The sequence below is a fragment of the Leucopleurus acutus genome (assembly GCF_964270905.1).
Source record: "Leucopleurus acutus genome assembly, chromosome: 1".
NCBI classification, from domain to species: Eukaryota; Metazoa; Chordata; class Mammalia; order Artiodactyla; family Delphinidae; genus Leucopleurus; species Leucopleurus acutus.
Window position 1 is genome coordinate 133787012 of NC_139142.1, and position 24068 is coordinate 133811079.

Here is a 24068-nt window from a genome sequence, read left to right on the forward strand (position 1 = left end):
TTTTTGGCACAGCTCTCAGAGCAGGGTGGCATTGGCCCAGCGTGCAGGGCTGCAGCTCGTCACCAACTTGCTCTATAACCGGACATGTCTCCCCTCTCTGGATCTCAGCTCCAGCGGGTCCCCAGGGCCTGCAAGGGTCTGTGATTCCACTGACCCCTCAGGAGCCCTTCTCCCTGCAGGAGGGGAACACAGCCCTTCACCCGGCCGCCCGCTGGGGCCACCTGGCCGTGCTGCAGCGGCTCATGGACGTCAGGCTGGACCTGGAGGAGAGGAATGCGGTGAGTCACCACCTGGAGGATGCAGAGACGTGTGACACTAGCTTGCCCCCTGCCTTCCAGGAGCCCGCAGCCCGTGGTGCAGTCTGATTTCCCCTGGTAGGGGCTCTGAAGCCAGGAGCGAGGACGTGTTCTCAAACAGCCTATGAGGAAAAGATGAGCAGGAGCACAGAACTCCAGGCTCGGAGGGGCACCGGGCCTGAGGGATCACGGAGAAGTCATACGCACAGTGTGCGTTCAAAGAAGGGAGAGGTCACTGTGGCCAGGATGGAGTAGGAGGGAATAGACAGAGCGGGGTGAGGCGGCTTGGAGGGCAAGGAGAAAATGAGCAGAGCTGTGGCGGAGGGAGTGAATGCACCATATGCCCCTCAAGGTGAGAATCAGGGGCGGGGCTCAGGGAACCACAGATCACCAGGTCATGTCTGCAGTAGCAGGGAGGGGAGAGCTCAAAGAGCCCTGGAGCCCTGGCAGAAGGGGTGTCCTCCGGTCTCGGGCTCTGGCCTCAGCCTCCTGCCAGCCTCACACCGCTCCCCTGTGTTTCAGGAAGGTCTGACTGCCCTGCACGCAGCTGCTGAAGGGATCCACCCCGACTGTGTGCAACTCCTCCTCGGGACTGGGAGTAGCGCGAACGCCCTCACCCAGGTAGCCGGGCCTCCTCACGACTGGTGTGTGCCCTCGGCTGCCTGCAGAGACGTGACTGTGTCAACTGTAGGAGCCACGATGATTCCTGAACATTGTGTGAACAAGGCTGTGAGGGAACAGGCTCAGCTGTTGAGCTCTGTGACTTTGGGCAAGTTACTTAATCTCTCTGAGCCTCGTTTCTCAACTATAAATTGGAGGTGATATATACTTACTATTTTATATTGCTATGAAGGCTAAATACCTAGCATATTGCCTGGGACGTAATAGGAGCTCAGTACCCATTAGTGTCTTATTGCTGGGCACGTGACAGTTCACAAAGCCCTTTCATAACTATTACCTCAGAAAAATTCCCCCCATTTTACAGATGAGAGAGGTTCAGTGACTTTCCCAGTTCACAAGTTGGTAAGAAGCAAAGCTGAGTCTGAAAAGCCTATTCCCCTGACTCCAGAGTTCATGGCCTGAAACGTTTGCCTTGCCCAGCGCGGGTAGGGGTGGGGTGTCCGCAACATGAGGCCCACACCGCAATTAGAGCTGGAGCCTGGGTGTGACTCTGGGACAGGCCTCTTTCTCCCTTACCATTGCACTCTATGAGTTGGCCATTAGAAATTCTCTGTGTCCTTGAAAAGGGGGTTGTGGCCTTTCTTTAGGTAGGAGGTTGGTGTTTTTGTTTTGTTTTGCTTTTTATTTTTAGATCAGTGACAAATACTCTTTCTTGGCTGGTTGAACAGCTGCAGAGTTTGGAATTCTCTTTTTCCAAATTTCAGTAATGTAGCAAAAATAATATTAATAGTGAATAATATAAATAATAGCAAAAATAGTTTAAAAACAGAGGAATGAAAATGATATGCTAAAAATATTTAACACAAAAGAAGGCAGTCAAGGGGAAACAGAACAAAAAAAAAACAAGAGACATTCAGAAAAAAAATAGCAAAGGGAATTCCCTGGTGGTTCAGTGGTTAGGACTTTGCACTTTCACCGCCGAGTCGGGGAACTAAGATTGACAAGCTGCGCAGCTCAGCCGGAAAAAAAAAAGAAAAGAAAAGAAAAAGAAAAATGGCAAATGTAAATATAATAATAATATAAATCGTAAATTCCCTTAAATGTGAATAATGCTTTATAAACCACAAAACATTTAATTTGCTCCCCTGGAAGGTGTGGAGACTACTACCCCAGGGACATAGCGGGGGACATTACAGCCAAGAGGGGGAAAGTAGCTGTCCCAGGGCACCAGCTGTGTCCTTCTGTTGCTGGTGGATTTAAGGTTCTTTCTTCATTGCAAAAGAATTCGGAGACGAAGTGATAGGTAAGAATCAGATTTATTTAGAGAGAAACACACTCCACAGACAGAGTGTGGACTATCTCGGAAGGCAAGAGGCAAGAGGCTTCGAAATATGGCGTGGTTAGTTTTTATGGACTGGGTAATTTCATAGGCTAATGAGTGGGAGGATTATTCCAACTATTTTGAGGAAGGGGCGGGGATTTCCAGAAATTGGGCCACTGCCCACTTTTTAGCCTCAGAACTGTCATGGCGCTGGTGGGTGTGTCATTTAGCATGCTAAGGTATTACAGTGAGCATACAATGAGGCTCAAGGTCTACTGGAGGTCGAATCTTCTGCCATCTTGGACCTAGTTGGTTTTCATTAGTTTTCATCATGTACTGTGGCTATGTCATTCTTTTTTTTTTTTTGCTGTACGTGGGCCTCTCACTGTTGTGGCCTCTCCCATTGCGGAGCGCAGGCTCCGGACGCGCAGGCTCAGGGGCCATGGCTCACGGGCCCAGCCACTCCGCGGCATGCGGGATCCTCCCGGACCAGGGCACGAACCCGTGTCCCCTGCATCGGCAGGCGGACTCTCAACCACTGCGCCACCAGGGAAGCCCATATGTCATTCTTTTAAAGGTTGTGCCCTGCCCCCTTCACTCCTGTTTCACTTCGATCAGCAAGGTGTTGCTCCTTAGTCAGAAAGGCCCTTTCTCTGTGCCCAGCACTAGGCACTGGGAGGGGGCACAGACAGGTCATGCCATGGCCACCTCCCCAGCAGTAACAGCACAGGAGCTTAGAGACTTAGGGGGTTAGATCCAGCTGGTGGTCGTTGGTGGCTTGGAGCTGCCCACCTCACTGGCTCTCGTGCTCCAGCCTTGACTTGAGGTTTCTGGCAGAGGCCACGGTCTATTCTGACACTCCCACCTCTGGCAGTGTCGTGCAGCAGGGTCTCTGAGGAGGGGGCAAACCCAAAGTGATTGCATTTCCCACGGGGAGCTGGATGGATTCCCACCCACCCTGTAAACTTGCTCAGACTCGACTTTGGGAGGGTGACCAACTCATCCTGGTCTGCCCATACTGTCCTGATTTTAAAACAAAGTCTCACATCCAGGGAACCTTCAGTCCCAGGCAATCTGGGACAGTTGGTTACCTAGTGGGTCCTGCCTGAGATGAAGTCTCATCCAGGAAGAAGCCCTCCCTCTGGCCCTGCCAGGCTCCTCTGTGGATGTGCTTAGACCAGCTCCAGCTGGACAGTACATGCTGGGTGGGATTTGCCCTGTACAGGTAAATCTTATTGGTCCCCCTCCTTGAAAACCATCTCCTCAGCATCTATACTCCACGTGTCTTTACTGGCTAAGGAACTGTGAAGGCTTTGGCCTTTGTTCCGGAGTCTGTGACTGGAGGTGAGGAAAATCCAGAGACCATAGTGAACTCCTTTTACTAGTCACCAGGCCTAGGCAAGTCATTGATTTCTCCTGCCTCAGGGTTTAATGGGGATAATAGTCCCATGGGGGTTGTGAGCTGTGAACGGGATAATGAACCTCAAAGTGCTTTGTAAACCCTGCTGTGAGGGGTCCTTAGGATGCTGCATTGATGCCTGTTTCCCTCTAGAAAAAGCAGAGCTGCTTCCACTACGCAGCCCTCGGTGGCTCTGAGGACATGACCTGGGCCCTCGTCCATGCAGGAGGAAGCACTAACGTGGCTGATCACGTACGTGTGGGGCCTGGATGGAAGGTGGGGAGGCAGGGGATACACTGCCGAGTCTCCCAGGACCTCACTTCTCAACATAGAAATGGAGAACAGATTAGTGGTGGTGGGGGGCTAGGGGTGGGGGCGGGGGGCAGAGAAGGGAGGAGGGTGTGGTTATAAAAGGACTACACAAGGGACCCTTATGGTGATGGAACTGTGCTGCATCTTGACTATGTAAGGGATACACGAACCTACACGTGTGATAAAATTACATAGAACACACATGTATACAAATGACTACAAGTGAAACTGGGGACATCTGAGTAAGATGGTGGGTATTATCAATGTCAGTGTTCTGGTTGGGATATTGTACTGTGGCTTTGTAAGATGTTACCATTGGAGTGGGGAGAACAGAGCAGACGGGTGTTGAGGGTGGGAAGAAGGCTTTTCACCAGATACCTTTTGTTCTTTCTGGTTCTTTAGGTTTCTATAAATAAAATGTAAACCAATGAAAAGCAGTACTTGCTCTCTTTCCACTCCCCTTTCCTACCACATTCCCACAGACCTATTTCCAGGACGATGGAGGCCATATCCAGCCTCCTTGGTTATTTTATCTCCGCGGCCTGCTGCTTCCTGGAGAGCCACCATTAGAGCTCTGATAAGTTTCCTAGCTCATCCGCGTTGTGCACTTGAGCCAGTTTCCAGTGTCTGCCCATTCACTCTCACAGGAGACCCTTCTTTTGGCCTGATTTTGATTTCACAGTTATCTAGCAATGATCTGAGGACACTGCTGAAATCCTGTGGTAGTTTTACCTAGGTTTTTAAATTTTTTTCTAGATGTGTTTCAGAATACTTTTTGTCATTTATTGCTATTTGGGTTTGGGATTACATGAGCCTGTAAATAATATAAGAGAAAATGGTCATCTTTGTAATATTTTATTTTTTCACTACAAACATGTCTCGCCATTTCTTTATGTCTTCTTTTGAATCCCTCAGTGATGTTCTATGTTTTTTGTTTGCCTTTGTAATAGCCATTTCCAATTTTACTCTTCATAGGTACTTTATATATTTTGACCGTCATTGCAAATAGACTATCTTTTTAAAATATGTCGTTTCTTGTGGGCATTCAATACAGGAATGCTACTGACTTTGGTATTTTTATCTTCTATATGACTTTTCATTGATTTTGCTAGAGGGTTTTTTTTTTTTTGGTGGGGGTATAATAACTATTTTGACCTGTGTAGATACACAGTCACGTTGCCTACAAGTAATCATATAGTTTAAATCTTCTTTTCCAATATCCATAAACTGTTTTTTTCTGGCCTAAACTAGTAATGGCAGTCATGGGCATTTTTGTTGTATGTGTGCGTGTTCTGTTCTGTCACCTTTTGGTACTCAACATGTGAGGGTGTTTTTCCACAGTAAGCATAGATCTATCCCATTGATTTTTCTGGCTTTGTACTGTTCTACTAGATGTGTGTCACCATACACCTAGACAGAAGGTTGCTGTGGCAGTATCTCCACTTAGTCATATAGTCAGTGCTCACAGGGAACCACTGGAGATGGAGTCCTCCAGCCTTGAGTGAGGCCTTGGGTGAATGTTGGGTTTGGGTGAGACCTCTGTTCTGGTCCCGGCTGGCTCTCTCATTCATTCATTTCATACATAAATAGTGGTTGAGCACCTACCTAGATGCCGGGGGTAGAAAGTCCAGTAACACAGGGTCTCTATTAGTTACGTGTCCTTGGGTGTGTCATGTAAGTTTTATGAACTTATTAAGTGTTCTCATTTGTAAGGTGAAAGTACGAATAAGAATACCATTCCTATATACTTGCTAGGTTCATGTGTAGAGTAAATGAGATAGCAGAGAATCTTAAGGTGCTGTTGCTAGAAGGGACCTCAGCAAGCATCACTTGCCAGATGAAGATGACTTGCCCAAAGTCACGTAGTGAGTTCCTGGCATGGCAAGCTCTCAAACTTGGGATTTCAGGCTCCCGCCCACCATGAGGATCGATTGTGGCCCAAGGGATTCAGGCTGTGGGCTGTAAATTCCTCAGGCCACTCATGTCATCCGAGAAGTGAGAAGGTCCAAACTCAGAAGCACTATCTATACAGTAAGTCCCCTACACATGAACCAGTTCCGTTCCGAGAGCACATTCGTAAGTCCAATTCGTTTATAAGTCCAACAAAGTTTGCCTAGATACCCAACTAACACAATTGGCTATATAGTACTGTACTGTAATATGTTTATAATACTTTTCACACGAATAATACATAAAAAACAAACACAAAATAAAGAAAACATTTTAAATCTTACAGTACAGTACCTTGAAAAGTACAGTAGTACAGTACAACAGCTGGCATACAGGGGCTGGCACTGAGTGGACAGGGAAGAAGAGTCACTGACTGGAGGGGGGAGAGGAGGTGGGAGATGGTAGAGCTGAAGGATCGTCAGCAATAAGAGACGGAGGGCAAGCTGCAATTTCACTCATGCCTGACTTTGACGGCAGAGGTTCTGGTTCCTTGCTGGGTTCAATTCTATCTACCCTCTTTAAAAAATGATTCAGTGATGTCTGGGTAGTAGCTCTTTTTTTCTCGTCATAGATGACACAGCAGCACTGGATTGCATTCTGAACGGCTGCTGCAACTTTCGTGTACCTTTCTGTGTTCGGGTCCTGTGCCTCAAAAACTAACTGTGGGGCTTCCCTGGTGGCGCAGTGGTTGAGAGTCCGCCTGCCGATGCAGGGGACGCGGGTTCGTGCCCCGGCCGGGAAGATCCCACATGCCGTGCAGCGGCTGGGCCCGTGAGCCATGGCCGCTGAGCCTGCGCGTCCGGAGCCTGTGCTCCGCAACGGGAGAGGCCACGACAGTGAGAGGCCTGCGTACCGAAAAAAAAAAAAAAAAAAAGATACAAGTTGTCAAATGAAAAAAAAAACTGACAGTGCCTCCTCATATGAAGAAAATCCCCTCGCCATTTCCTGCGTCGTGAATCACTTCGTTTCTTCAGTTACTTCTTCCTCTTGTGTCTCTTTGTCCTTTCTCTGAGCCTCCAGTTCCATCAGGTCTTCATCAGTAAGCTCCTCGTGTTGCACAGCAACAGTAGTGTACAGTAAAGTACACAAAAGCATGACTAGTAGAGGATGCACGCATGTGACAATGTACGCCAGACATGTGAATTAATTTATGTGATCGGACACGCGCACGCATGCTCGCATCCTTGAAAGTTTGCAACTTGAAGGTTCATATGTAGGGAACTTACTGTACTCCTCCCAACTCCCATCTTCTAGCACCAGCCTGCAGCTGGGCAGTCCTGGGAGGGACCCATCAACTGATCTGTGCCTCTCCACCGCCCCCAGCAGGGCGCCTCTCCTGTGCACATCACCGTGAGGCACAACTTCCCCGACCTGGTGCAGCTCCTTATCGACACCGGCAGTGACCTGGACGCCGTTGACAATGTAAGTGGCTGCAGAAACCATCTGGGCCCATGGAGCCTCTGGGCACCCTCCCAGGTTGGCAGGGCTTGACTGTGGTCTCCTAGCCTGGCCCAGAATTGAGGAATCGCTCTTTCAGCTTGTCAAAAGTTGTTTGAATATTTGTTGAAGGTAGCATTATTTTATCAACCATTCCTCTATTTTGAACATTTGAGTATTTCCAAGTTTCTGTCATGATGTATAGAACACTGTGGTAAACATTTTGCTACATGCAACCTTTTCCTTTCATTGATTTTTTTTTTTCCCTTAGGGAAAATTCCCAGGGCAGGGGTGACTGGGTTAATCTTGTATAACAAGAGGCCTCTGAGTCCTGAAGTTGTGATCAATCAGGAGCGTTTTAAAATCCCCATCCCCACAATCCACCCCCCCAACCATACAATCCTCAGGGCCGCCACACACAACCACTAGTGGTGGAAAGCAATTTGACAGAATATAACATATACCTTTGAAATGGTCAGTATTTGCATGTCTGAGAATTGAGCCTCAAGAAATATATTAACAGCTCATGTACCAAGATATTTGTTGTAGCAGTATATCAGTTTTCATTTCAAAAAGGGCCCCAAATACTTAATAAGAGAGAAGTGCTCGGTTAAATTATGGTATAGGCATAGATAGGCTCTTATGGAGTTATAAAAAATGGTGTTTATAGAGTTTATAATATGCAGGAAGTTATACAGATGCAAAATGTATATACAGGATGATCTCAAATATGTAAAACCATAAAACTAAAAACATTCTGCATTAAAGAAAATACTAGAAGAAATGTACTAAGACTGTTAACAAAGGTTGACTTAAGTGGGATAGCGAGTGGTATTTTTTCTTTGTTCTTTCTACTTTTTTGTTATTTACTGAGTTTGCTGAGTATTATGTTTATGATTAAATCCAGTTTACCCTCCCACATAACTTCTTTTTTTTATATAAATTTATTTTATTTATTATTTTTGACTGCGTTGGGTCTTCGTTGCTGCATGTGGGCTTTTCTCTGGTTGTGCCAAGCGGGGGCTACTCTTCGTTGTGGTGCGCAGGCTCCTCATTGCGGTGGCTTCTCTTGTTGGGAGCAAGGGCTCTAGGCACCTGGGCTTCAGTAGTTGCGGCTCATGGGCTCTAGAGCACAGGCTCAGTAGTTGTGGTACACGGGCTTAGTTGCTCTGAAGCATGTGGGATCTTCCTGGACCAGGGCTCGAACCTGTCTGTGTCTCCTACATTGGCAGGTGGATTCTTAACCAGTGCGCCACCGGGGAAGCCCCACATAACTTCTTAGAGAAACTCTGTTAAGGCCCAGTTGGGAGTGTACCCACCTTGGTCCTGTCCTGGCTTTGAGCCACAGACCATCTCTACATGCTTTTCTGCTCTCCGTCCTCTTGGCTTGTTTTCCAGAGGCAGTAGACACCCCTCACCTTGCCACTGAGCACGCCTGGCAGGACATAGTGGGTATTCTCCTCATTGCTGGGGTTAACTTAAACCTGAGAGATAAGGTACCTCTTCTCACAACCAGCCTCCCTTGCAAGCTTTCATGACTCCCTCTTTGCCAGAGATCCTGATGCAAATGCCTCCTGCTCCCAGAGTGTTCAAGGCTTCCCATCTGTTATATATCAGCTCAAAGGCAACCTCTCCAGGAAGCCTTCCTGCCCCTCCATCACCTTCCCCTGCGTCCTCTGAGGTCCCTCAGCACTTGGCCCACCCCTCTCCTGGTCCTTGCCTGTGATATGTTTGTCTTCTGTTTCATGGCCCACATCAGACTTTGAGCTCCTTGAGTCATCTGCTGGGGAGAGGGGAAGAGAACTAGAGGAATAGCATGTCACCACCCCACAACTCCGTACGTGTGAAACAGGGTTGGGGGAAGCTTCCTGGGTCACGGTGCTTCTGGGGTGGCCACCTCCTCAGGTGGCCAGAAGTTTGAGAAGAGCTGAAGGCTTAGTATGAGGCTGAAGAGGTCACAGGCTCATGAAGGGAAGGGCCCTTGCACACGTGGCCCAGCCCTTGGCATGGTGTGGGAAAGAGATGGGGGCAGGGAACAGGCCCTGAGGCTGGACCTGGGAAGGGCTTCCTGCTTCCTGGGAGGGAAGCTGGGGCCCGGGGCAGCTGGCCAAGCTTGAAGAGGAGCTTCCCATCTCCCCGCAGGTCCCTGGAGGTGGTAGAGGCCAGCACTCTGCCAGAGGCCTGGAGCAAAGGGCTGGAAACCTGAGGGGAGGCAGCAAACTTGACACAGGAGCCCAAGCCCCTTCTCTGGGTTCTGGTTTCATCTGAGACATGAGGCTGGTAACATCTATCTCACAGGTGACCTTGAAGACTTATGCAGGCTGAGTTTTATAAGGTTTAAGTCCTCCTATTCTAGAAGAACACAAGAGGTGGTTGCTGGAATTATTGCCTTATTCTACCTGTGACTTTTCCACACCCAGAATTACTGCCAGAAAACCCTTCTGCTCTCCAGTGTAGACTGCTGGAAACCACTTTCTTTGGGCAGGAGGGTCTGTAGTCAGTGCTTGAGGCCACCCTACACCCTCTTATAGGAACTCTGGATTCCCTTCTCCCTTCTTACCCGCAGCAAGGAAAAACCACCTTGCCAGTGGCCACCCACATCAACCATGTCAGTCTGGTGGAAATGATCATAAAAGCCGATTGCTTCTACAGATGGGAGAAGGTACTGAGACCCTGTGCTTGGTCTCTCCGTGTTGGAAAGGGAGTGGCCATGGCTTCAGGTGGAGTTGGCTTTGAACCCCAGCCCTGACCAATTCAAGGGCCCCTCAGTTTCCAAGCGAGTGATAACCCCTACCTTACCTAACACTAGGGTTCTTTGAGGGCATCCAGAGATGGGTGAACACCCAAACCACACTGAAATAAGGCTGACTGAGGTCCGTGCCAGTGTGGAGATACTAGTAGACCCTGCTCCAGCTCCTGGTTGATGGATGAATGCATTCATGCATGAATAAAGAAATGGCAAATTGGTTCCAGCTCACTGTCAGCTCCAGGTGATTGGAATTGTGGCTTGGGGTGTTCTATTCAGGCAACTTTCTGAGCCCAGAAGGAAAGTGTGCTGGGATTGATTAGTGATATCTGCTGTGGATTTGGAAAAGAGGAGTGGCAGTTGTAAGGTCCTGCATTTACAGCTCCAGTGTCAGCAAATGGGGGTGGGTTGAGAGATTTTTTTGTTGTCCTTAATGGTTGCTTTTATACACAGAAAATAAATTTTTGCATTTATTTCAGTTTTAGAAATTAATACTAAATTGTTTACAAAATTTAAATCCTACTTTTCCTCAAACTTTTAAATTTATTTTTACAATCTTATTATTATATTTATACAACTAGTAAATTTTAAACAGTCACTTTCAAGGAAGCCTTTTGATTAAAGTTTGGTCCCATGTTTAAGCTTAGTTAAACTACCTTAAAGGTTTTAAACTGAAAGAATAAATTTAATATAATAGGTTTTCTTTTCAAGCACTTCAAATGCTTCCTAAATTCTTAAATTAACCCATTAAATCCAATAAATTAAACCTATAAAGTGAATCTCGAATATCATAAACATTCTGATATTGTTTACAAATTTAGTAAATTTCTCTTACACTTCTCAAAAAAATCACTGTCCAGAAATCAATCAATTGATAAATTTCCATAGGAATCATAAGATTTTCTCTTTCACTGACGTGCTGGATTCTCGTAAATATTACAACCCCTTTACATACAACAGATTACTCCTAAATATTAATACCAATGGTTTGATGAACTGATTCATCTCTATGCTTAATTTTAAACCACCTCAGGCTTTAAAAGTTTTCAACACTAAGGCAGTAGTGCAGTTAGAATCACAAATCCCTCCTTCCTACCCCTAGACCAATTCAATCAGAATCTAAGGGATAAGGGCCAAGCTTCTGTGGTTCTTAAAGCTCCCAGATGATCCCAATGTAAGATGCAGCTCGAAAGAAACAGTTTTTACCACCCAAGGAGAGAGCCAAGCTCTCAGGTCGTCACCTCCCAGGTGACTGGCCAGACACAGTTAACCAGGATGTAAGATTCAGAGCTGCAGATGCTAGAACTCACCTGAGCTTTTTTTTTTTCACACACACACACTGTATTTTATTTTTACAAGAGATAAATAAACTGACACCAAGCATTGTAAATGGATGACCACAACAAAAGCAACAATGATTGCAATTAACAAACTCGAAACACACTCATACTATGTCATAATATCGACATTCCGTCCAGTAATCCTCCACTCTAACAGTTGCTTTACTTTGCAGTGGTCACCTGAGCTTTTTAACAACTAGAAATCTGCATCCACATCCTTTCGAGGGGCTTTTGTAGCTTTTTTTTTTTTAATTTTTGAATTTTATTTATTTTTTATACAGCAGGTTTTTTTTTTTTACATCTTTATTGGAGTATAACTGCTTTACAATGGTGTGCTAGTTTCTGCTTTATAACAAAGTGAATCAGCTACACATACACATACACACATACATATGTTCCCACCTCTCTTCCCTCTCACGTCTCTCTCCCTCACACCCTCCCTATCCCACCCCTCTAGGTGGTCACAAAGTACCTAGCTGATCTCCCTGTGCTATGTGGCTGCTTCCCACTAGCTATCTACCTTACCTTTGGTAGTGTATATATGTCCATGCCACTCTCTCGCTTTGTCACAGCTTACCCTTCCCCCTCCCCATATCCTCAAGTCCATTCTCTAGTAGGTCTGTGTCTTTATTCCTGTTTTACCCCTAGGTTCTTCATGACATTTTTTTTTCTTAAATTCCATATATATGTGTCAGCATACAGTATTTGTCTTTCTCTTTCTGACTTACTTCACTCTGTATGACAGACTCTAGGTCCATCCACCTCATTACAAATAGCTCAATTTCGTTTCTTTTTATGGCTGAGTAATACTTTTGTGGGTTTAACTTAAGCTATTACATAATTTTTGGTAACCTCTCATTTTATCACCTGCTTTGCATAGAAAGAATTCTGTAATCCAGACCTTCTCTACTTGTTGTCATTTGGCAAGTTTAGTTCATGCCTGATTCTTGGCTTGTCTGGTTTTAGCCACAGCTGCTGAGTCATTCTACTGACACTCATGCTATATGAACACAAAGAAAAGAGAGAAATGGGAAGGCTTCCTGGAAGAGGTGGCACCCAGGTGGTCTTTTGACTGTGGCAATGAGATTGAGAGACAGGGAGGTGAGAAAAGGAATTCTGCATGAAGAAACAGTGTAAGCAACTCAGTTTCCAACACTCAAAGCAAGGCACAGGGTCAGAAACCAGAGTAATGGACACTATGCCCCAGGCCTGTGATGACACCAGTTCTGTGTCCAGGCTCACGAGGGAGAGCCTGGCAGGGATTTCCCTCAGACAGCTGCTGCACTTCTGGGATCTGCCCCACAGGACCAGCTCTCATGCAGGGACCTCTGTGACCCCTCTGGGAAGAGCTTGACCTTTAAGCAGGACCATCGGCAGGAAACACATCAGCTCCGCTCTGTGCTGTGGTGACTGGCCTCCAGGTACCTGCAGCCCCACAAGTGGAAGAAGCTGGCGTATTGCTGGGAGTTCACCGAGGCCCACGTCCACGCCATTGAGCAACAGTGGACAGGTACCACCTTGCCTTGGTGCCCCAGAGCAACCGGGTGGAGGGGTGGGGGCACGTGGGGTGTGTTCAGTTTTCTGTGCTTCTGGGGGAAAAGCCTTAGCAAGCCACACACCACTTCCAACACATCACGTGCTCTTCCCCTCTCCAGGCCTTTACACAGACTGGGCCCTCTGCCCCTCCCTCCACATTGACCTGTGAACTTCACATTCTTCACGAATCAGCTTGAGCTGAAACCCATCATTCACACATGAAACTAAAGCTGCTCCCTGTAAAAAGGAGAGGAGCTGCTGTTGCCACTATTATTTAACATCTATTTGGAAATTCAGGCCCTGGTATTAAGGCATGAGACAGAAATAGAAATTGAGTGTAAATACTGGAAAGGAAGAGAGAGATTTATTAATTTCAGATGAGATACACACACACACACACACACACACACACACACACACACACACACACACAGGAAGTCCAGAAGAATCAACGGAAAAACTCTTAGAAGAAAATAATTCAATGAAATGGCTAAACATGATTAAATATACGAACACCATAGTATTCCTCTGTACCATCAATAAGTGGGCAAAATATATAGAGGTATATATATGTAAAAAAATATATATATGTAAAAATGTGTATTTTAAATATATTAAAAATTTTAAAAAAATATATAATATATATTAAAAATGTATGTAAAAATATACTCCATTTACAATAGTGTGTGTTTCTAAGAAGAAATATGAATGACATATGAGTAAGACAATACAAATTATTTGAAGTATAAAAGAAGATTTGGGTAAGTAGAATGACATTCTGTATTTCCAGCTAAAAGAAGTGTCATGTAGATATTGATTTTCCCCATATTAAAGCTTTGATCCAATTTTAATCAAATCAAAATAGGAGGTTTTTGAAACTTGACTAAAGGATTCTACAGTTCGTCTGAAAGAAGAAACAGGGAATATATAAATGAATATTCTGGAGGAAAAAAGCGAAGAGGGTCTAACTCAACCAGACTCAACGTTAGAAAGCTAGAATATTTAACACAGAGAGATACCTGACAGAAACATATGCAAATCAGGTAGTGGAATAGAGTGGGGAGTCCACAAGCGAACTCTATTTACCCATGCGGATTTCATAGACAATAAAGGAGCACTGGTAAATTACAGGGCTGGGGACAAGGGGTAGTGAATAAACGGGTCAAATGAAACTGCTACATCACGAGCAGCACCAGGAGGAAGTGCCTGCTGGGGGTCCACGGACACCAGAACATCAGGGACGCAGTGGCTGACTGACTTGGACCCGATGGCTGTGCCCCCGTGGCTGAGCCAGCCTGTCTGTCCCTAGCTGGGAGAGCTGACCTGGTCACAGTTGAATAACAAGTTAACCCCACCACCAGCACTGAAGAGCATGGGCACTTATTTTCCAAACATTGTAATCACCTGGGAAGGCTTAACACTGATCTGTTGCCTAGGCCACACCCAGACTCAAGTACTAGGAATCTCAGAAGGGGGAGGGGGACCCAGGTGTCAGTGTTTGCTAAAGCCTCCCAGGTGTCTCCAGTGAGCACTTATGGCTGCGAACCACTGGTTCGGGGGAAAGAACAGGGCCGCTAGCTTGCAAGTCACAGGTTATTGTGAGCCGCCAGAGAGATGAACTGTACAGTCGTGTGTGCATCGTGGTACCGCAGTGAATGCCAATTCTTTCTCTCTTCCCAGTGACACCAATAGGATACATGGTGGATGCTCAGGGGAAAGCCTGGCACTGGGGAGATCCAGGTGTCCCTGACACGAAACTCCACCCCCATCCCATCTGAGGCTGCTCCTCCCCTTCCTCCCATGCCCTCCCCATATATGGGCTGAGTTCTGCTGGCGCTTAGAGGAGGATCTGATGTTCTGGTGGCGGTAAGGGGTGTGCTCAGGCCTGGCTCTGGTAAGGCAGGCGGGGTTGGCGCCTTCTCTCTTCTCCCCTCGTGATACTCAGGCACCGAGAGCTACCGGGAGCACGGGCACCGGTCACAGCCAGTGAGAACCCCAGCAGAGTGCTCTTCAAAGGCCTCGTTGCCATTGGCAGGACGGACCTGGCTGGTAAGTGTCCCCCCGCCCACCTGCTGCTCAGGGCAGCACCGGGTGCAGAGTCAGAGTTGCATAGCCCCGCTGGAATGCAGCAGGGCCCTCCAAGGCTGCTCAGACCACGGCGCTGTGGCGCTGGCTCTGAACCTTTCAGATTGATGGTCCTAGCCTTGCCTCCTCCTGGCACCCAGACGGAGCCTTGGGCAACTCACAGTACCTCCTGGCTCCAGTCTCCCCATCTGTGCCATGAGGGTGACCCAGACGATCCCTATCACTTTCACAGCCCCAACGCCACTGAAGCTACAATCTCTTCCTATCCAGCTGTCTATACTACATTGATTTGTTTTTTTCTCCAGTTTGGAGTAGCATGGGAACAGCCTGCAGGGTTGTTTTTCACAAACATTAAGACCTATGGGCCAAAACTGGCTTAAGATGAGTTGAACCAGTAAGATCTGGTCAAATAAAATTTCTGAGGCTGTCACAACCTATTTGAGTCTGTCCATCCGAAAAGCGTTTTTTGGGATTTGCGATTCAGGGCACCATGTAGAACCATCAGGTAAGCGGAGTAACAGGTTCTAGTAATGATCCCTCATTAAAAACAAAATTGGCTCATGATGAAAAAGGCTTAAACTCTGTAACCTCCATTGCCGTGGTGCATTACAGGGCAACCACAGGATGGGGTACTAGGCAGCCATCCATAGTAATGAAGGTACATCAGTCACTTGGCAACAAGGAAAAGCGTCGATAGCACGTTATCAAGGAGCAAGAGGAAAGTCCCCTGTGTGGTCGATCTCCCCCAGCTGCCACACACAAGGTGAGAAAACAGTCACTTCAGAGGGGAGGAATTAGGGATGACTTGGTTCTTCTTCCAGCATGTTCTTAAATACTACTCTGCATCATCTTTTAACACAAACTCTTGCAGGCAATTAAAACATCAAACTAGCCTTGTGAGGCAGCGCTCAGGCAACAAGAGGCAACAGGATTCTTGTCTTTGGCAGAAAGCATCAGGAAGAAAGCAAACGATGACTCTAGCGCCCCAAGGAGGTGCACAGCCATGTAACTGGAGGGACTGGACATTCAGGAGCATGGAACCTCAGAGTAGGGGCCACTGAACAGAGGAGGACCACCGTTTAAGGGCTTAAAAAGCAATTACTGTAAACAGACTTCCAGCTGCTTCCACTGAAACCCATATTAGGACCAGCAGGCAAGTGTTTGTGATCTTTTTCATGGAGGCCTGTCTCAGGTTTTGCAGGTAATCCCTTCCCAGAGGTATCGTCGTTTGCAGCTCTCAGTTTACTTTCATCTCCTGCATCTCACTGGAGCCTCACAGCAGCCCTCTGTGGTGCAAGGGATGTCTTTTCAGAGAGGACTCTGGGCACAGGGTGGATAAGCAGCTCATCAGGTGGTGAGGTCAGGGGCCAAACTGAGCATTCCTGTCTCCCCAACCTGGTGAAGGGCTCCATCCATCCCTTATGAGAAGGACCGCCCTTAATTCAATCCCTGACTTTTATGAATGCTGTGCTTACTCCACAACTGTTTCTATTCTCAGCTTATTTGTACATTTTGACAGTTCCAGGAGGCACACACGCATTTTTTCCCTCTTTTTCAAAATACCTTTTAAAGTTTTAAACTCTTAATTTTAAAATCATTTCAGACTTAAGAAAAAGCTGCAGAAATAGTTCAAAGAATTTCCAAATACTCTTCACTCAGCTTCCCCAAATGTTAACATCTTACATAACCAGGAAATTAACACTGCTAGGATACTATTTTTTTTTTAAACCTTTTTGTTTTTTAGATGTTGGGGGTAGGAGTTTATTAATTAATTTTTGCTGTGTTGGGTCTTCGTTTCTGTGCGAGGGCTTTCTCTAGTTGTGGCAAGTGGGGGCCACTCTTCATCGCGGTGCGCGGGCCTCTCACTATCGCGGCCTCTCTTGTTGCGGAGCACAGGCTCCAGACGCGCAGGCTCAGTAGTTGTGGCTCACGGGCCTAGTTGCTCCGCGGCATGTGGGATCTTCCCAGACCAGGGCTCGAACCTGTGTCCCCTGCATTAGCAGGCAGATTCTCAACCACTGCACCACCAGGGAAGCCTGCTAGGATACTATTAACTCACCTTCACACCTTATTCAAATTTTGTCATTTGAGCCTGGAAGTTCTGCCTGAAAGCTGTTTCTGTCTAATGTGAGCTCTCCTGCATGTGGCACAGCTGGCTGTGGCCAGTTTCGGAGCCCATATCTTAGAAAAGCTCCCCACAAAGTTAGCCTTTGGGCCTGCGTCCTGGGAAGAAGATAGAATAAAAACTGCTAGAGTTGAAAGGGGCTCCAGTTCTCACACATGGCTGGTGGGAGTTCACAGTGGTACAATCCTCTGAAAGGCAATTTGGCATTATCCACGAAACTACAAATACATTTACCCTTTGACGTAGCAGTCCCACATCTAGGCATTTATCCTACAGAGAAACCTGCAAACATTATATAATGCTAACACACATGCAAGTGAACAAAGGTGAAACTATGCTGTGAGATGGATGTATGGGAACTGTGTACTATCTGCTCAGTTATCTTTAACCGTTTTTAAAAAAATAGTCTATTTTTAAAAATAACTGAAACTAAAACTTACAAAAAGAAAGAAAATGAGGCTTTGAAACCAACCCGTCAGGTTGATGATTTGAGAGGTGTGTCTGGCCTGAGGCCTCACAGTTTGCAGTGGGATTCAGTCCCCAGCACAGCACACAGCCTCCCTGCCATTGTGGCACCCTTCATCTGCACATGCTGTGTTGAGATGGAGAACCTTCTTCTACCATCTATTCCATATGAGAAAGGTATTTCATACCACATGGGACTTGGATCACTTACCTGGATGAATTTTGTTTTTTGTTTTATTTATTTGGTTTTGGCTGCATTCGGTCTTTGTTGCTGCACACGGGCTTTCTAGTTGCGGCGAGTGGGGGCTGCTCTTTGTTGCAGTGCATGGGCTTCTCATTGTGGTGGCTTCTCTTGTTGCAGAGCACAGGCTCTAGGCACAAGGGCTTCAGTAGTTGTGGCACGCAGGCTCAGTAGTTGTGGCTCATGGGCTCATAGAGCACAGGCTCAGTAGTTGTGGTGCACAGGCTTAGGTGCTCTGTGGCATGTGGGATCTTCCCGGGCCAGGGCTTGAACCCATGTCCCCTGCATTGGCAGGCAGATTCTTAACCACTGTGCCACCAGGGAAGCCCTGTTGTTTGTTTTTTGAGATAAAAAAGCAAGTCCATAAATAAAGTTTAAACGTTGAAATACATCTCTCATGTTCAATACTTATTTCTTTTGTTTGGGAAATCAATAGCAAAATTTCAAACAAGCTATTGTGGATTTTTTTTTTTTAAAACAGGATTTACAAGATTGATTTATAGGGTTTCATGAATGATCTCTTGTTGCCTACTCAATCAACCTGTAAACAATTTTTTTAAACTTAAAAAAATTTTTTTTAACTTTTAAAAATATTTAGATCAATAATTTTTTATTGAATTATAGTTGATTTACAATATTGTGTTAGCTTCAAGTGTACATCATAGTGATTCAGTTTTTTTTCTGATTATATTCCATTATAGGTATTTATTAGATACTAAATGTAGTTCCCTGTGCTATACAGTAAACCCTTGTTGCTTATCTATTTTATGTATAGTACTTTATACATGTTAATCCCATATTTCTAATTTGTCCCTTCCCACCTCCCTCACTCCTTTGGTAACCATAGGTTTTTTTTCTATGTCTGTAAGTCTGTTTCTGTTTTGTAAGTAAGTTCATTTGTACTATTTTTTAGATTCCACATATTAGTGATATTATATAGTATTTCTTTGTTTGACTTACTTCACTAAATATAATATTCTCTAGGTCTATCCATGTTGCTGCAAATGGCAATATTTCATTATTTTTTATGGCTGAGTAAGACTCCATTGTATATATATACCACATCTTAAGCTGCTCACCTGTTGATGGACATTTGGGTTATTTCCATGTCCTGGCTATTGTAAATAGTGCTGCTGTGAACAGCACTATTCATAGTGCATGTGTCTTTTTGAATTAGAATTTTCGTCTTTTCTGGATACATACTCAGGAGTGGATTGCTGGATCATATAGCTGCTCTGTTTTTAGTTTCTAAAAAATATTTATTTGTTTATTTTTATTTATTTGGGCTGTGCCAGGGATCTTAGCTACAGCATGTAGGATCTAATTCCCTGACCAGGGATTGAACCCAGGCCCCCTGCCTTGGGAGCCCAGAGTCTTCACCACTGGACCACCAGGGAAGTCCCTATTTTTAGTTTCTTAAGGAACCTCCATACTGTTTTCCATAGTGGCTGAACAGTTTACATTCCCAACAGTGTATTAGGGTACACTTTTCTCCACAACCTCTCCAACATTTGCTATTTGTGGACTTTTTGATGATAGCTATTATAACAGGTGTAAGGTGAAATCTCATTGTGGTTATATTAACCCCTTGTATGTTGCATCATTTGCAAATATTTTCTCCCATTCCGTAGGTTGTCTTTTTGTTTTGTTGATGGTTTCCTTTTTTTTTCACACACACACACACACACTGTATTTTATTTTTACAAGAGATAAGTAAACGGACACCAAGCATTGTAAATGGATGATCACAACAAAAGCAACAATGATTGGAATTACCAAACACGAAACACACTCATACTATGTCATAATATTGACATTCAGTCCAGTAATCCTCCACTGTAACAGCTTCTTTACTTTGCAGTGAAAATTGATTTGTATATTTTTTGCCTCTGAGTCCTTGTGGGATTTTTTTTTATTCGAACAAAGTCACAAAAATTATAATCATCCTCATCAGTTCACTCAGTCCCATGTAATAAATTTTTTTTTCATATTGTTCTTTTGTTAGCACTTTTATGAATTCATCACTTTTCCATTAGAGTTCTGGAAATGCTTATTCATTCAGTTCACCAGTATAGTCAGTTACCAGAAACCTGTACTTGTCAGAGTCTTTTCCATGAATTCTTTGAAGATGAAACCCTTTTATAGGAACATTTTTGCAGAAGCATCAGAGTACACCCAGAACTGTCTGTAAATGACGAAAGACATAAAAATGACCACGGTTAAAGATTTGATGAAAGTCCATAATAATGCAAATGACAAGGTAATTTAGTTATTTCTGAGATACACTTTCTAAGGTAATAACTAGAATTATGACATTATAACATACTAGAACATATAAGATTTTTAGAAATTTCATGTAATGTCTGAAACATTCATATTAACATATTTCCATACCAATAAACCAAAGAAAGTTTAGTATTAGTTTTTTTTGGTTGTTTTTTTATATTGCAGGTTCTTATTAGTCATCCATTTTATACACATCGGTGTATACATGTCAATCCCAATCGCCCAATTCAGCACACCACTATCCCCACCCCACCGTGGTTTTCCCCCCTTGGTGTCCATACGTTTGTTCTCTACATCTGTGTCTCAACTTCTGCCCTGCAAACCGGTTCATCTGTACCATTTTTCTAGGTTCCACATATATGCGTTAATATACGATATTTGTTTTTCTCTTTCTGACTTACTTAACTCTGTATGACAGTCTCGAGGTCCATCCACGTCTCAACAAATGACTCAATTTCGTTCCGTTTTATGGCTGAGTAATATTCCATTGTATATATGTACCACAACTTCTTTATCCATTCATCTGTTGATGGGCATTTAGGTTGCTTCCATGACCTGGCTATTGTAAATAGGGCTGCAATGAACATTGGGGTGCATGTGTCTTTTTGAATTATGATTTTCTCTGGGTATATGCCCAGTAGTGGGATTGCTGGATCATATGGTAATTCTATTTTTAGTTTTTTAAGGAACCTCCATACTGTTCTCCATACAGGCTATATCAATTTACATTCCCACCAACAGTGCAAGAGAGTTCCCTTTTCTCCACACCCTCTCCAGCATTTGTTGCTTGTAGATTTTCTGATGATGCCCATTCTAACTGGTGAGAGGTGATACCTCATTGTAGTTTTGATTTGCATTTCTCTAATCATTAATGATGTTGGGCATCTTTTCATGTGCCTATTGGTCGTCTGTATGTCTTCTTTGGAGAAATGTCTATTTAGATCTTCTGCCTGTTTTCTGATTGGGTTGTTTGTTTCTTTAATATTGAGCTGTATGAGCTGTTTATATATTTTGGAGATTAATCCTTTGTTGATTCGTTTGCAAATATTTTCTCCCATTCTGAGGGTTATCTTTTGGTCTTGTTTATGGTTTCCTTTGCTGTGCAAAAGCTTTGAAATTTCACTAGGTCCCATTTGTTTATTTTTGTTTTTATTTCCATTACTCTAGGAGGTGGATCAAAAAAGATCTTGCTGTGATTTATGTCAAAGAGTGTTCTTCCTATGTTTTCCTCTAGAGTTTTATAGTGTCCATTCTTACATTTAGGTCTATAATCCATTTTAAGTTTATTTTTGTGTATGGTGTTAGGGAGTGTTCTAATTTCATTCTTTTACGTGGAGCTGTCCAGTTTTCCCAGCACCACTTATTGAAGAGGCTGTCCTTTCTCGACTGTATATCTTTGCCTCCTTTGTCATAGATTAGTTGACCATAGGTGTGTGAGTTTATCTCTGGGCTTTCTATCCTGTTCCATTGGTCTATATTTCTGTTTTTGTGCCACTACCATATTGTCTTGACGACTCTAGCTTTGTATATAGTCTGAAGTCAGGGAGTCTGATTCCTCCAGCTCCTTTTTTTTTCCCTCAAGACTGCTTTGGCTATTCGGGGTCTTTTGTGTCTCCATACAAATTTTAAGATGATTAGTTCTAGTTCCGTAAAAAATGCCATTGGTAGTTTGATAGGGATTGCACTGAATCTGTAGATTGCTTTGGGTAGTATAGTCATTTTCACAATATTGATTCTCCTAATCCAAGAACATGGTATATCTCTCCATGTGTTGGTATCATCTTTAATTTCTTTCATCAGTGTCTTATAGTTTTCTGCATACAGGTCTTTTGTCTCCCTAGGTAGGGTTATTCCTAGGTATTTTATTCTTTTTGTTGCAGTGGTAAATGGGAATGTTTTCATAATTTCTCCTTCAGATTTTTCATCATTAGTGTATAAGAATGCAGGAGATTTCTGTGCATTAATTTTGTGTCCTGCAACTTTACCACATTCATTGATTAGCTCTAGTAGTTTTCTGGTGGCATCTTTAGGATTCTCTAAGTATAGTATCATGTCACCTGGAAACAGTGACAGTTTTACTTCTTTTCCAATTTGTATTACTTTTATTTCTTTTTCTTCTCTGATTGACAGGGCTAGGACTTCCAAAACTATGTTAAATAATAGTGGTGAGAGTGGACATCCTTCTCTCGTTCCTTATCTTAGAGGGAATCCTTCAGTTTTTCACCATTGAGAATGATGTTTGTGTGGGTTTGTCGTATATGGCCTTTATTATGTTGAGGTAGGTTCGCTCTATGCCCACTTTCTGGAGAGTTTTTATAATAAATGGGTGTTGAATTTTGTCAAATGCTTTTTCTGCATCTATTGAGATGATCATATGGTTTTTCTTCTTCAGTTTGTTAATGTGTGTCACATTGATTGATTTGCATATATTGAATAATCCTTGCATCCCTGGGATAAATTCCACTTGATCATGGTGTATGATCCTTTTTTTTTTAACATCTTTATTGGGGTATAATTGCTTTACAGTGGTGTGTTAGTGTCTGCTTTATAACAAAGTGAATCAGTTATACATATACATATGTTCCCATATCTCTTCCCTCTTGCCTCTCCCTACCTCCCACACTCCCTATCCCACCCCTCCAGGCAGTCACAAAGCACCGAGCCGATATCCCTGTGCCATGCGGCTGCTTCCCACTAACTATCTACCTTACATTTGCTAGTGTATATATGTCCATGCCTCTCTCTCGCCCTGTCACAGCTCACCCTTCCCCCTCTCCATATCCTCAAGTCCGTTCTCCAGTAGGTTTGTGTCTTTATTCCTGTCTTACCCCTAGGTTCTCCATGACTTTTTTTTTCTTAAATTCCATATATATGTGTTAGCATACAGTATTTGTCTTTTTCTGACTTACTTCACTCTGTATGACAGACTCTAGGTCTATCCCCCTCATTACAAATAGCTCAATTTCGTTTCCTTTTATGGCTGAGTTATATTCCATTGTATATATGTGCCACATCTTCTTTATCCATTCATCCGATGATGGGCACTTAGGTTGTGTCCATCTCCGGGCTGTGGTAAATAGACCTGCAATGAACATTTTGGTACATGACTCTTTTTGAATTTTGGTTTTCTCAGGGTATATGCCCAGTAGTGGGATTGCTGGGTCATATGGTAGTTCTATTTGTAGTTTTTTAAGGAACCTCCATTCTGTTCTCCATAGTGGCTGAACAAATTCACATTCCCACCAGCAGTGCAAGAGTGTTCCCTTTTCTCCACACCCTCTCCAGCATCTATTGTTTCTAGATTTTTTTGATGATGGCCATTCTGACTGGTGTGAGATGATATTTCATTGTAGTTTTGATTTGCATTTCTCTAATGATTAATGATGTTGAGCATTCTTTCATGTGTTTGTTGGCAGTCTGTATATCTTCTTTGGAGAAATATCTATTTAGGTCTTCTGCCCATTTTTGGATTGGGTTGTTTGTTTTTTTGTTATTGAGCTGCATGAGCTGCTTGTAAATTTTGGAAATTAATCCTTTGTCACTTGCTTCATTTGCAAATATTTTCTCCCATTCTGAGGGTTGTCTTTTGGTCTTGTTTATGGTTTCCTTTGCTGTGCAAAAGCTTTGAAGTTTCATTAGGTCCCATTGTTTATTTTTGTTTTAATTTCCATATCTCTAGGAGGTGGGTCAAAAAGGATCTTGCTGTGATTTATGTCATAGAGTGTTCTGCCTATGTTTTCCTCTAAGAGTTTGATAGTTTCTGGCCTTACATTTAGGTCTTTAATCCATTTTGTGCTTATTTTTGTGTATGGTGTTAGGGAGTGATCTAATCTCATACTTTTACATGTACCTGTCCAGTTTTCCCAGCACCACTTATTGAAGAGGCTGTCCTTTCTCCACTGTACATT

The 24068-nt window shown here is 44.1% G+C and overlaps 1 protein-coding gene across 1 annotated transcript in view; it reads left to right on the forward strand.

Moving 5' to 3' along the window:
* Window positions 1-16052, forward strand: part of ANKDD1A (ankyrin repeat and death domain containing 1A) — a gene marked incomplete at both ends in the record, with an annotated part of 35309 nt that extends 19257 nt beyond the window's left edge. Inside the window, 11 exon segments of the mRNA XM_082850930.1 lie at window positions 180-278; window positions 819-917; window positions 3791-3889; window positions 7223-7325; window positions 8741-8832; window positions 9903-9998; window positions 12728-12829; window positions 12833-12932; window positions 14904-14933; window positions 14936-15007; window positions 15991-16052. Of these exon segments, the coding sequence (XP_082707056.1) occupies window positions 180-278; window positions 819-917; window positions 3791-3889; window positions 7223-7325; window positions 8741-8832; window positions 9903-9998; window positions 12728-12829; window positions 12833-12932; window positions 14904-14933; window positions 14936-15007; window positions 15991-16052 (954 nt within the window).
* Window positions 16053-24068: the final 8016 nt, after the last annotated feature.